This window comes from Monomorium pharaonis, chromosome 6 (assembly GCF_013373865.1).
Source record: "Monomorium pharaonis isolate MP-MQ-018 chromosome 6, ASM1337386v2, whole genome shotgun sequence".
Classification (NCBI taxonomy): Eukaryota; Metazoa; Arthropoda; class Insecta; order Hymenoptera; family Formicidae; genus Monomorium; species Monomorium pharaonis.
This window is the reverse complement of record NC_050472.1, coordinates 3,954,819-3,969,374: the sequence shown is the minus strand read 5'-3', so window position 1 is coordinate 3,969,374 and position 14,556 is coordinate 3,954,819. Positions and strand designations below refer to the sequence as shown.

General features: G+C 36.4%; 2 protein-coding genes across 2 annotated transcripts; both read right to left on the bottom strand.

The window, feature by feature from the left end:
- Window positions 1-5,242: 5,242 nt before the first annotated feature.
- On the bottom strand, window positions 5,243-10,603 carry LOC105836266. The gene is made up of 4 exons (XM_012680192.3): window positions 9,585-10,603; window positions 8,279-9,151; window positions 7,687-7,815; window positions 5,243-7,276 (listed from the first exon to the last, which is right to left on the bottom strand). Exons 1-4 carry the CDS (start codon window positions 9,928-9,930, stop codon window positions 5,928-5,930), a joined length of 2,697 nt encoding a protein of 898 aa, XP_012535646.2. The 5' UTR covers window positions 9,931-10,603; the 3' UTR covers window positions 5,243-5,927.
- Window positions 10,604-10,748: 145 nt separating this feature from the next.
- On the bottom strand, window positions 10,749-14,556 carry LOC105836267 (translocating chain-associated membrane protein 1). The gene is made up of 7 exons (XM_012680194.3): window positions 14,232-14,556; window positions 13,548-13,724; window positions 13,349-13,464; window positions 13,061-13,273; window positions 12,882-12,991; window positions 12,501-12,788; window positions 10,749-12,392 (listed from the first exon to the last, which is right to left on the bottom strand). The coding sequence occupies exons 1-7, from the start codon at window positions 14,361-14,363 to the stop codon at window positions 12,295-12,297; spliced, it is 1,134 nt and encodes a 377-aa protein (XP_012535648.1). The 5' UTR covers window positions 14,364-14,556; the 3' UTR covers window positions 10,749-12,294.

Below are 14,556 nucleotides of genomic sequence, written 5' to 3'. Positions count from 1 at the left end.
AAGAAAATAGATTATCGGTCTTCACTATAAAAATCTGTCTTCACTATATTTTGCAATAAGTTCAAATGACTCTGTACAATCCTTCTAATAATATTTAAAATTAAGTATTTTTGAAGTAAGTGATATTTTTTATGCATTTTAACATGAATGCTATAATTGAAAAAATATATGTAATAAATGAAAAATACCGGTTAACGAATTTGCTTAACGATTCTGTTCATGTTCAATATGTAGATTAACAAATAGAAAGCAAATGCCATCAATGCGTTACGCATTTATGTTTGTTACGTGTTTATCAACAAATAGTTTACATATTTTACATTTTGGATAATCAGTTGATATCGATTTAACGCGCCGTGACTGTGGTACGCGACTATTGATCTGCAAAACCTGGGTTGCGTAACGAACTTGTGTTTGCCCGATTAAAATAGGCTTCGTGTGTTAAATGAAACACATATATTTAACTATTCATCACAGAGAAAGAGCCCATCGATCCGGGACAATGCACCGCTTGACACGCATGAAAATTCAACCGAGACGCCACTTTTACAGTTACAATTGACGTAACGGTACAGTACACACGCCTCTGAATTACGATTTAATTAAATCGCAGTAATTACTAACGAATTGATTACATGAAAAGAAAAGAGTAGCAAGTGACGATCGGATACAAATTCGCGATGGTTGTTGTTCCTTTTAGATAAAGTGAACGTCGTTACGTACAGATGAGAGACATCGTGTTTTGATAAATGATTACGAAAGCGCTTTGAGTGGACAAGCTTGTAAAGCGAAAAATGGTCACATTAATAAGGGCCTGGACGCAACGATGGACTTTCCGATGTAATTCATGTGATAATCACCGGACCTATTCAGGAAAGCTGTAATCGAATTGCGGGTGCAACAATGAGATTATGCAGTTTTATTTCCATCCTGGTCCGCATAATCTCACGGGGCAAAAGTACCCGGATGAGATAAAGAGCCGTTCGCGGAGAATACGGGGCGGTGAGACGTGAAAAAGTGTTGCACGAGAATATCGGCTCGCTATTTCACGGCGATGACGCAACGAGTGTTGGTGCACAAGCTATCGCAATTGTTGCTCGCTAGAAATTATCCGCAAGTCCCATATCTGTGTCGCTGTTTATTTTCAGCGATCCTGCTTCATAAGAATTTCCTTTTTTCTTTTCTAGTGAAGGGATAATTAAAAATTTGCAATTACATATGCCTTATTTTCTATTTGACCCTTTAAATATGCGGTGCAATCATTTAAGCCATCAAAAAATCAAATTAAATAGAAAAAAAATTTGCAAAATAAATCGACTGTCTTTCAATAAGATAATCATGTCATAGTTTATGAATCAGTCGTACATCTCCTGTCTTTGAAGATCTACTAATAATGCATTATTAGTAATAAATGATAAAATTAAAAAATTTAACATTTCTTGTATAAAAATATTATCTATTAGCATTTATTTTTTAAAATATCTTGCAACTTTTAATACATGCAATCGTGAAATTTTATTCTCTATTATACTTTTGTCAAATAATTTCTATTCTTGAAAATTCTAGTGAGAAATGTTATCAAAAGAAACAGAGTACTAAACCTTAAAAAGATGCAGTGTCACATCTCTTAATTAGATCCCTTTCAAGAAGTTCTGTCTCTTATTTTACATATCACAAATGAAACAAGATTTTCTGCTCATGTTGTAACATTCTTGTTATACAACTCGTTACGAATCTCATTGCGTAAGAAAGGCTATTTACCTTCGTGATATATTTTTAACTGATCTATTATACATATCAATTGTTCGTGTTTAAAAAAAAACAATAAATTTATAATTAAAATTATAAAATTTATAAATTATTATATAGATAATATCGCAAAATTACATCATACATCTTTTATTTTCATTGAAAATAATATCGTCAGATCATTATTAGATTGATATATTATCAAATTATATTCTTTGTTCGAAAGGAAATATTACATCTCTAACGTATCCTTATTGCACTTAAATCTCTTTTATTATTCAGAGAAGTTCAGCGAAAAGTTAATCACTTTGAAACACCTTATAATAGATCCTTGATAATCGTTTACTTATTAAAGTGTCGATAATCGTTTTTCATACGGGGGGGATTTTTGCTGCAAATAAACGACGGATACTCTTAGAATAATTACAGTCATTTATTTGTTTTTTCACATATAAAACGTATCAAGAGAAGAACGGCCTGCGATTTTTTGAGGGCTTTCATTACTCTTGCTACATCTTCTATTGCGTAAAACTATATGACATAATATAAAAATGACTCCCTAAAAATTCATAATAAGTATTTCTGTTCATTCATTCGGCGTTATAGATTACGCTCGCTTTAATCTCTTTTTCTTTCTCAATACTCTACTTATTCGTTATCAATACGTAATATTGGACATTATCCTGTTGCTCTATAACTACCTTCTCTATACATTCTCTAAGATTTATTCGATAAATTCCATGCGCTCTTTTTACACTATATATTATTTAGATTAGTTTATATATTGTGATTCCCTAACGATATCATCCGGCCTTGTTTCATCTTCTCGCGCGATTACTTATTACACACATTATTTTTATTAAATTCATATTCACGATATACGCGCGCACATGCCGCATATTTATATATTTATACTTTACTTAAAATTTTTACATTAAAATTCACATAGAGAAAAAAAGACAGCTGAAAGACTATTCCTGCGGCATGCAGAGGATAATAAACGTTTCGCATATTTCTTAATACGACAAATATGTACGTTGCGTTGAAGTAAAATTAGGAATAGAACAAATGTGGAAGGGGTTAAAAGTAGGAGGGGCGATAAAAAACATCTTCTTTTTCACCATAATCGTTTCATACGTTTCCTTTGTTGCTCCTATTTACCGCACCAACGGGGAAACTTTCGAAAGCCTCTCTTTAAATTCGCAAATTCCAGATTTATCGTATAATAACTCGAAACGAAAGACCGCCCCTTCTATTTTTCCAACTGTATTAAAAGAAAAAAATTCGCAAAATTGATTAAAATTATTTCCGACGACAGGTATCTGAATATTTCCCCATTTGTGTTTATCGCTCCCGTACTTGTCTTCTGTATAAGAATATTCTCTGCTTAATAATACATTAAAAAGAACACTATATTTCAATAACGTTCAGCAAAGAATATTTCTCTTCTTGTTGCGATATTTAAAAAAAGGGCTTATGGCTGCGTTACTACACCGAGAGTATCCTTAATTTCTTTTACCATCAGAATAATGATTATTTCATCTATTACAACATGATGTAAAGAACTCGGTCGGTCTGGCTCGCTCGAGTCACGATAGGTGCAATAAATATTTCCGATTACTTTCTAATAAGTTTTTTTAATAGACAACGTTTTCCCGATCAACGGTAAATTTTGATGAGAAAGAGTGCTATCTTCGGAATATATTCGTTACAAATTGAAAGTGTTTGCCCGCTGTTACGAATATGAAATGCGAGCTCGTCTGCGACAGCATTTTACATAAAACACTATCAACAGTAACCGCTAACAATACAGAATTAAGGACGAATTTCAGATGTAAAATACTGCGACAGTATCACAAGTGGGAGGAGCGCGAAAGGCGTGGACGCAACTTTATTGCCATAAATTTTTTTTTTTTTTTTTTTTAAGTTAAAGAAATACGTATACAACATATGATGCAACGTGATACGGGCGAGAAAGAATTCGAGCCTACCGAAAACGAAATTGTGAGCTGAGAAGAAACCGTTACTCGCGAAGTATATCTCTCAAGAACTAGCCTCTGCGTCCGTCGAGTTAAAAGTCCGTCGCACAATCGCGCAAAGCATATAAATTCTCTCTTAATATAACACTTAATTTATAACAATTAATTCGATTGCAGTACAATAATCAAGGCCGTCAAAACTGACAATAGACGATTGCGATATCAAGCGAATCTTATCAAACATATAGTTTCTCTTTTAACGCTATACATAATTATTTAATTACAATCTGCTTCTTCTGACGGTGTATGTGTATAAATCACGTAACAAACTTTACACATTCCCATGAACATTAGTTTAAAATAATTAAGTTTTAAACGATTCTTTATTTCTATTTCCATGCTTAAAAGAAACCGTAGACTCGATTAAACTCTCCTCGATTTTGGCTAATTTTCACGGGAACGGCGCATAGAAATATAAATACACATATATCTCACGATATATATATGTATGTATGTATGATGTATGTATGTATGTATGTATGTATGTATGTATGTATGTATGTATGTATGTATGTATGTATGTATGTATGTATGTATGTATGTATGTATGTATGTAGTATGTATGTATGTATGTATGTATGTATGTATGTATGTATGTATGTATGTATGTATGTATGTATGTATGTATGTATGTATGTATGTATGTATGTATGTATGTATGTATGTATGTATGTATGTATGTATGTATGTATGTATGTATGTATGTATGTATGTATGTATGTATGTATGTATGTATGTATGTATGTATGTATGTATGTATGTATGTATGTATGTATGTATGTATGTATGTATGTATGTATGTATGTATGTATGTATGTATGTATGTATGTATGTATGTATGTATGTATGTATGTATGTATGTATGTATGTATGTATGTATGTATGTATGTATGTATGTATGTATGTATGTATGTATGTATGTATGTATGTATGTATGTATGTATGTATGTATGTATGTATGTATGTATGTATGTATGTATGTATGTATGTATGTATGTATGTATGTATGTATGTATGTATGTATGTATGTATGTATGTATGTATGTATGTATGTATGTATGGTATGTATGTATGTATGTATGTATGTATGTATGTATGTATGTATGTATGTATGTATGTATGTATGTATGTATGTATGTATGTATGTATGTATGTATGTATGTATGTATGTATGTATGTATGTATGTATGTATGTATGTATGTATGTATGTATGTATGTATGTATGTATGTATGTATGTATGATATATATACACATATACATATAAAGCAATTCTCCAACGAAAGTTTCCGTTCGCGTAAGTCGCATAACGAGCGACACGTCAGAGATTATCACCACGCGATTTAGCGTTCTACTGAAAGCGAAGGAACCAAAGGCCAAAGCTGTCAGCGCATAATCGAACTTTCAAAAAAGAAGCCAATAAACTTGCATATACCTAATATTGTTATGGGATTGCTGATAATGAATAGCGACTTAAGTCTACTTAAATGGACAAGCTCTCTTAAAAAGTAAGTATAATCACTGTATAAAACTACAGTTTCAATCTCTCGCTGTTAAAATTACGGACTTGCACTCGACTCTTTTTTTACTCCCAGCCAAATGTAACGTCTCGCGCAAATATTGTCACTCTTCATTTTGATTATAATGCGATACTCTTTTGAAGTTAATAAAAATATAGATACGAGGTGTCCCGGAGTAACTCCAACCTTAATCTTAAATTCTTTCAATGAAAAAAAAACCTGTTGGTCAAGATTTGTTAAAATTTAGGCCAGGCGTTCCAGGACACGTTGTACATGAGCACAAGCTATTTCCCGTCGCTATTTCTCATCGCTATAAACGCGCACGATTGATGCGTTAGGAACAAAAACGGCACGTAGACGTTTCATCGCGTATAGACACCAAAAACGACGACGTTTACAATCCGAAGATCTAAACTGACTGATTTCTTCCCTTTCATAATCCCGCAATCCAGGTACATATTCGATATTCGATACGACGCAAATGATTTGTTAAAAAATACACAACACTATGCAAAAAAGTCGCGATTTCAATCGAATCTCCTTCCGTCAAACATATATGGCTTATAGGAACATCCAATTGTGGAGGATTCTTACGCGCCGTGTGTGTATGTACGACACGATTATCGCGTGCGGGTCTCGTCCTCGCGCGCATCAACTGTGATCTTCATGCGTTTTGGCCTGCGCTTTCCCTTAGTCGCTGCGGTACTCATAACTCGACTGACGACAATCGACTTCCGTTTCGCGGTTTTGCGCACACCTGCACCCGTCCTACGGACCGTCGTTCTTGCCATGGCGTCGATTTCACGCGAATTCACGTCGATAACGTTTCTATCATTTTCGACAACCCTTCTCGAGCGCCTGGTGCGTCCGGCTATTCGTTCCATCTCGTCGTACTCCGCCTGCAAGCGACGTGCCAGTTCAAAATCCTCTCGCTCTTGCAACAGCAATCGCTCCATCCGCTGCTGCTCCTCGATCACTTCCTCATCCGACAGAAGCTTGCCGACGCAAGTGCCGACAGTACGATGGCTCTCCGGGGTGCATTCCTCTGTTTCATCGCAAGACTCCGGCGGCGAGTCGTAATTAAATTTGTTGTTACTCTTGTTATGCACGCTGTTCGATTCACCTGTCACTGAAGGGATCCTCATCAAGTTTCGCGCAGACTTCCTCGGGCTGGACGTGACATCTGTTGCAGGTTCATTCTGCTCTAAATTCCCTGTATTCTGATTTTCAGAACTTTTACTAATTTTTCGCCGCTTCGCCCTGTTCGTAGAACTTCCGTCAATTTCCGTGCTCTCGTGAGATGTCGAGAATGTGGCTTGATCCAGTGTGGGATCCTCGTCTATCCTTTCAGGTAGCGCTCTCTTCCTCGTTGCTGCTCTGCTTCTTTTAGACGCATCCAATTCCATTTCTGGCTCCGATGTCTTCTTCTCCGCGTTTTCTTTTCTCCTCTTAATTCGTTCCGCTATATTTTCGACGGCTACGTCATTGTCATCGTCCCGCTCGCCGGTTTGCAGACTCGTTTTAACAAATGACGAATTAGAGCTCGTCGGATCGTCATCTTCTTCTTTGTCAGTTACGTTCACGGTAGGTTTGATTTCCTTCCTGGCAGTCCGCAGGTTTCTATGCCGTTTAGATTTCGCTACCACACCGTTTCGCGTGTTCGTTCTCCAGGACTTGCGTGCTTTCCTCATGTCCCATTCGTCGTCCAACAGCTTCTTACTCACTTTAGTACCATTGATTATTTTATTTGCATCTTTCGTATAATTTTTGTTGCTATCGAATGATGGTTCGGGTATAAAGTCAAGTCTGCGGATAGCATCATTCGTCTGAGGCTTCGTCGTCGACTTATTCGGAACAATGATTTGAGAATGAACGAGTGACGTCGACGGTTTCTGATCAATCGGTATCTCTGTATTATCCTTCAGACTCTGTGCAGCTTGCTTTTCCTTTGCATCTTGTCTTATTTTACCTGTAACAGCATCTTATAATTCAATATAAAAGTAAAAACTTATGTCTTTACATAATTTTAATTAAAAATGCAATTAATTATATGCATATTACTCATTTGTTACAATATGACAAAATTCGAAAATTGTAATGTTGAATTATCTGCAAAGAAAAAAAAATTATGACGAGAATTGAATACAGTTAATAAAGTAAATGAGTAAAGTTAAATGAATAAAGTTAATGATATTTTTAATCCTCTATAATTAATAAATCACATCGTTATATCAGAATCATATTAAAAAATGATTACAAATTTTTAATAATTTAAGATAGAGAATTTCTATGTCATTTTGGCCAATTATATAATTGCAGCAAATGAGCGATTTATCTGGAATACATGATGATATTTACATGCGAGAATCTGTAATTTACCTCTGAAGGCGCTCCAAGAACATCCGATACGTTTCACGTGTGTCGGTGATGGAGGCTTTGGCACTGCATTACATACTTTCTTTAAGATAGGGATCACTCTAATTAACTTTGGATCTATTTGTCTTCCATCTAAAAGCAGAGGTACACAAAAATAACGTTATTAACCATTTTTTTATATAATTGCAGTGTTCACTCAAATTTTATGAAAAAAATTCTCTGCGAGAATTCTTAAAAGAACTTTTTTAAAGTAACTTTGCAATAAATTTATTTTATTGTCTTTTAATGTTCCTTAATTATACATTTACAAAGAAAAGCCACTAAGTTTTGTACATTAAATATTAAAAAGTACTAAAAAAAGAAATATAATATAAATTAAGTGATGTATGATAATATGAGTTAATAATGTTTTCGACACCAATCTAGCTCATAGAATTCGAAAGGCAATTAAACACATTACGCCGATTTAGAACAATGTATTTTTTCCATTATTATCTATTCTAATTTTTTTCTAAAAATTTCAGATTTTTTTCGGGTTTTTCGAAAATAAATCTTAAAATATCACTTTCTTTCTTTTTTGCTGATAAATACATACCCAAAGAAATTTGCAATTTTGTCCTTGGCACCGTTTTGATCGGTTTAAAATGATGAATCTCCTGGTTTATGCTGTCGTGACTGCCGGAGCTTTCGGCGCTTCCTATCCTCTCGTCGTCATCGGCCAAGGTCATGCATACTTCCACTCCGAGACTCTTTTTCTTGCTGTTCACCACGTCGCTCGGGACTCGTAGCTCCTCCTTAGTCTCCGTCGCATAAGCACTGGACGTGGAGCATCCAGGATCCGCGGGATAATTCGAGGTACAAGGTTGAGTGAACTTGGACACCGTGCTTTGATGCTTCTTTGTGATGACGTTGTAAGCGGGTACTTGTTTCTGGCAACAATACGCAGCCAGATTTTTATGAGCACTGGGCGCACTCGTCGTCTCCTTAGAGCCGCACACGTTGGAGTACATTCCCATCCTGGATAACAACACGTTCATCTGTCTCGTTTTCGAGTTGTCCCTGACAGACTCGGGAAGACCTACGTGCCTGCCTTCCAGGCACGCGGTTGTTCCGATTTGCGGCGTTTCGATATTATTTACACGTATGTTCGCATAGTCAAATTTGTTGGATTCGTTGAAAGCGTAAGTCGACGACACTGACGTTCCCAAGCACTCATTATAACACTTAGCGGAAGCCTCCTTTTGTGCAGCCTGCTGCTTTGCCAGGGTCTTGGCCAGCAGTTGATCCTGCGCGAACTGCGCCAGGAGCAGTTGCTGCTCCTCCGCACGGATCTTCTGAATCAGAGCCTTGCTGGCCATTTCCTCGGCCTGCCTCTGACGACGCATCTCCTCCTCGGCCATTTGAAGTTGAGCCTTGTACTCCCGATGTATCTCCCCGGTTGCACTGAGTATTCTATTTGCCGCATAATCTGTGCAAAAGGAAAACACCTTCCTGCAATATTTTATAACAAAATCATAGCAAGGTACTGTGTTCTTCAATTACTATCATTTTATATCGACAAGCCTTGCTATTAAAAAATAATCACAATCAATCAGTGCTTATCAATGTTCGTATTAAACCAAAAGTTATGTAATTTTTTGAAAAATTGAAAGAAAGAAAACGAAGAAAGCTGATGCCGTGGAATAAAGAAAGTGACAGCATCGACATTACGTAATTCACGGAGACATTTACCAGAAATATGCGAAATGTCATCCGACAGGTAAACAGAACTCGCTTAGGTTATGTTACATTTGTTTATTGCTGGCGCGAGTGTGATGCGTGCGTGCGTACGCGCCAGCACGCGCGCGCGCGCGTGTGCATGCGTACGTGTGGGTGTACATACATATATGCACGATACTCACCAGCGTCGTCGTCCAAGTCCCCCTCCTCGCCATTGTGCTTGTTCTCGACCTCCTTCGGAAACCTGGTTCTGATCAGCTCCCAGAGGCCGTGGTTCACCAGGGTCTCGGACTTGGTGGCGGTGCGCAGCCAGGAGCCGACCCGGACCCGGCACATCGGACAGCTCAGGCTGTTGTGCTCAAACGTACCCCGCAAGCAACGCAGGCAGAGGTTATGTGTGCACGGCAGCGTCACTGGCTCGATCAGGATGCCGCAGCATATCGGGCACTTGAGATCGCGCAGATGCACGTCCGCGGTGGTGCGCGACACCGTCAAATCCACCACCTTCGTCGGCCGTTTCAAATACATCTTCTTCCCATATCCTGCGATCTACAGCGACGACAGCTAACCACTGGTGACAGTGGTGACCACTGGCTTGTAGCTTGCAGGCTTGCACTTGCACCAAGTGTCTACCCCTACCGGCCCTACCGTATCAACTTTCGTCGCGCAACATCGTTGTCTAGTAAATCGCTTATTGACCACTAGATGGACAGTTACGATTCTTTTGAAATTCACTTTAATATATTTCTCACAAGTACTCTTTTATCTATTCTTTACTATCTATACAGGCATCGAGATCTTTGTACTCGGACTAGTGATATGCTAGTTCACATACTATCATCAAAAAAGGGCGGTACTCCATTTACATGAGAGTGAAACTAGGGGTGTTAGAGCCCAAAGTGTGGCTTCTCTCACTCTTTCTTGAAGAGAATAAAGAGCGCTCTCCATTTTTTTTTTATATCAAACTCTTATAAAATTAGTTTTTCAGAAATATATAAAAATCAAGTACTTTTTTAAATTGAATTTTTGTCAATTATTTTCTGATTATACCAACCAAACGCGATTATCTTCTTATAATAAAATTACAGTATAAATAAAACAACACTTTTAAAAAACTGTTTGAATTGAATTTCAAGAAAGAGTGAGAAGCCACACTTTGGGCTCTAACACCCCTCTCAGTTCACTCACCAACTTGCACTGCGACTGACTACTCTAGCGCCTGCCATCGGAGTCCCCTCGCGATACACAATTGTCATCTGCCTTACTCTGAATCGATAGGGCAATGCGCCTTCCTATCCATCGAAATTAGCACGGAGTTTTTTAAAAAATAAGTAACAATTGGATCTGGAAAAATCTATTTTATTTTTTCTTCCATTCTTGAGAGTACTTATGCTAAGTCAGTAATATTAGTTTTAAAAATAGATGTACATAGAAAAACATGCAACTATAAATCTTATTCAATTCACACAATTATTATTTGATACAAGCTAATAGCGAATAAATTTTTTAACGGTCGTTACATATTCCATATTAATATTAGTTTTATTTTTTTTTAATTTCTTAAAAATATATAATCAGAATCTTTTTCTTGTTACATAAGATTGTTGTGCAAAAAATCATATTTTAAAAATAAATACCTGTACAGAAAAGCATAATATATAGTAAAACTTACAACTGTAATCTTATTCAGTTTTAATATTATATTATTTAAAAACCAATAAGTTTTTAAACAATTATATTGTTTAAAATAATATCATTACATATTCCATCTTCTTGAAAAAATCAAAGATCAAAAACACAAAAAAATCATCGATTTGTTACGGTGTTAAATTCTTATCACACGGCTCAAGTAAAATTAAGAATAGAAATTCGACAGGATAAGGTTGCAGAACAGTGGCAATATCAAAAGAAATTAATTCTCAAAAGCTTTTGTTTATGGTTTCTCCTCAGAATAGTAATTTAAAAAAAATATAATTTATAAAGCACATGATACTGTAACAACGAGATTGTTTCTCTTTCCATTGACATATGTATTAAAAAAATAGTAAAACTTACATAACAATATTACAATTCCATAATACGATATGTATATTTTTGTGTAGCATGATTCTTGTAACATATTTCTGGTCCAACATATTATTTCAGTGTATCTTTTGTTTTGTAACTTAATGCTAGTATAATAAATTTATTTTTATTCTATTTAAATATTTTCTTCTAAGGATAAATTCAGAATAACAAGCGAGAGTGATCCAAACTCCAGTCAGTTTTCTCTTCAATCTCTCCTCTGAATCAGCAAGGCAATAGAAGAAAGATTGAAGAGTGAAAACTTGGATAGTTCTATTTTGATCTCAATTCTAAATCATCAAAAGAAATTGGTGCGTCAAAAAATTTATAAAGAATTTCAAATAACAGTAAATAGAGATAAAAATCGTATAAATTCTCATAATTGGATTATAAATAACGCGCGTTTACACATATTCAGAATATGTACGTGCATAAAAAGACAACGTACCAAAGTGTGCAATAATATTCTGCGATTCCATACGAATGCAACATTTATCCCTACAATTCATATGAAAACAATAAAATGGTGAAAAAAACTCATTTGTAGAGTTAAAAATATCGACTGGCATAGCCAACATTATACGCTTATCTCTCATAAAACATTGAAAATATATTTATTTCTACAACTACCAAATACAAAATCTAAGTATCAATTACTTCAGCGTTCTGTTCGACGTGACTTTTGAACGGTAACGTTATGGAAGCTTCGTATTTTTTTGCATTAAGAAGAATGCGCTTTTGTACACCTTGGTGGAACATGTTCGTGCCATGAAGACAAATAAAATTAATAGCCAATCAACCTTGTGATTCCTCCAATTTATTGAGCATCTATTTTGCTTTCGCTGAAGGACGATTTCTCAGATTCTTCTTCGTCGCCTGGTCTACTTCTGGAAGATCGTCGTCCTCGGACAAGGCGGATTTCTTGCCTGCAAACATACAATGCACACACGCATTTTATTTCAATAGAGTAAACAGATAATAAAAATTAAATTGACAATAGCAAAGTATGTAATAATAAATGGAACTGTTTTCACCTTCTCGCTTCTTCGATTTCGGTTTCGATTTCGTCTTTACGACAACAGGCGCGGCATTTTCGCGTGAACGCTTGATCTGCTTCGCAATGAAGACGTATAGGAGGTAGCCTTGGAAGAGCGAGATAACCAATACTGCCGAGAATTGCACTGCGGGAATATTAAAGTTACCGGTGGTATAATCGAACTTAAACTCTTGCTTTCTTAATCCATACAAGAACACTACACATGTAAGCGCGATAGTTGCGACGTGGGCGAATATATAAACCGAATTGGCAACCAGGAATGCTACTGTAACAAGAATCAGACGAATATATTAATAGAGTTGTGCTATAATATACAATGATTCGATTGCAGCTCGAATTATTAATAAAAGCAACTTACATTTTGTTCTCTTTTCTTTTTGACTAATAAAATGAATAAGTCTGGCTGTATGTAGTAAAGCATCTCCCACATAATGGAAAGTTAAAAAGATCAGGGCGAGATGTTGGAAGCTGTGGAGAATAAATATATATTTTAATACAAATTGGATGAAAATAGAATCTATATGTTATAATATTTACTTGAAGAAATAAGCTGCGAATGTAAAGGCTAATCCAATGGTTGCGTGAAAGACGCGTTGCAAAATATCTTCTTTCTTAATTCGTTGAAAATAGAGTTCAGGATAGCAGTGCAGCCAATAAGAAAGCTGACCGATGAAAAATAGTTTTAAGTAGGCGGTCATCGGCATCGGATATTCTTCCCACAACGTCCACACGTTCAGAAGTATATTTTCTCTGAAAGAGAAAAAAACTTGTCATTGAATTGCTTCTTTTATATTTTTCTTCATTTCTAGGGGTCTGCATATCTACCTAATTATAATATCAATGGCCCACAATGCAGACGCTGTATAAAACACTATCAATTGGCTGGACTCGTTGAATTTAGAAAGCTTTACTTTGCTGAGATGAAGCCGCTTAGAAATTTTCTATGGTTAAAAGTTATTTTGTATCAATAAATACATTCTTACATCAAATCTACATCTTGTAGATGTCAGATGAATATACTTACATCAAATATATATTCCTGAAGCACAGCATGTATTATAATAGTTATCAAGAAATAAAAGAACACGGCACATGAATCTTTCCAGCCTGTGGTATATTTTACCACTGCTGTTGGGTCCTCAGTAGTATTGGTCACATTATGGTGAATAGCAATGAACATATAAGCCCATGGTGAAGTAACCTGAAGGAAAACAATCTTATCATATAAAGTTAGGAAAAGGACAGATAACATCTCTATAAAAATATAGAAAGATAATCTAACAAAATGAATTTTAATGTTTCGATAAAGCTCTTTTTTCTGAGATTAATATAAAAAAGCAATTATAATGACATTGGAAATTTATAAATATAATACTGCACATATGTTTACACTTATAAAATTTGCATTAATATATTTAAGTGGGAAATAATTATTTGCACAAATGTAATAAATAAAAATGTATCGCGATGAGTCCAGTTTGTCTTGGCACAAAACAACTTGTAACATATGGTCATCCCGCTTCCCCCGGCATCTCCAAATTTCCACCTGACGCGACACGGAGGTGAGATATCGGAGACGGAAGCCTCGCGAGGAAACTCGGATACCATTCTCTCGTTTTTCCTCGAGCGAACAGCGAGTCAAAGCGGATCTAATGTTCTAACGGGGTCGAGGAGTACAAACAGATGCTGAGATACCGGGCGCACCGACCTGTATCATGAGGCCGATCACGAAGACCATAGCCACGCAGGAGACGATGTCCGCATGGTTCTGTATGATGAACTCGTGACTGAGGATCGGCGGATTCTTGCTCGAGCTCTTGCGTCCCTTCACCGTGACCATCTTGGCCGAGCGGAGCGTGTCTTCACTGAGCGGCGAACGCGGCACGACAGACAGGAGTCACAGCCACAGCAGGAGGAGGACGGACAGAACGGGTGGCCCCACCGCGAAAACCGGGCCACGGCGTTTCACCGCGCGGAAACGTCATGCGCGCGTACGCCATACACACACGCGGCGGCCAACAACGCCGGACAAT

Excerpts from the sequence above, each read along its gene's own strand:
- LOC105836267 (XM_012680194.3), bottom strand. The coding sequence starts at position 14,363 with ATGGTCACGGTGAAGGGACGCAAGAGCTCGAGCAAGAATCCGCCGATC. Across the intron at positions 13,465-13,547 it reads TTCAGGAATATATATTTGAT|AAAATTTCTAAGCGGCTTCA; the intron begins GTAAGTATATTC and ends TTTTAACCATAG. Across the intron at positions 12,393-12,500 it reads GAAATCGAAGAAGCGAGAAG|GCAAGAAATCCGCCTTGTCC; the intron begins GTGAAAACAGTT and ends GTATGTTTGCAG.
- LOC105836266 (XM_012680192.3), bottom strand. The coding sequence starts at position 9,930 with ATGTATTTGAAACGGCCGACGAAGGTGGTGGATTTGACGGTGTCGCGC. Across the intron at positions 9,152-9,584 it reads GGACTTGGACGACGACGCTG|ATTATGCGGCAAATAGAATA; the intron begins GTGAGTATCGTG and ends CCTTTTGCACAG. Across the intron at positions 7,277-7,686 it reads TTCTTGGAGCGCCTTCAGAG|GTAAAATAAGACAAGATGCA; the intron begins GTAAATTACAGA and ends ATGCTGTTACAG.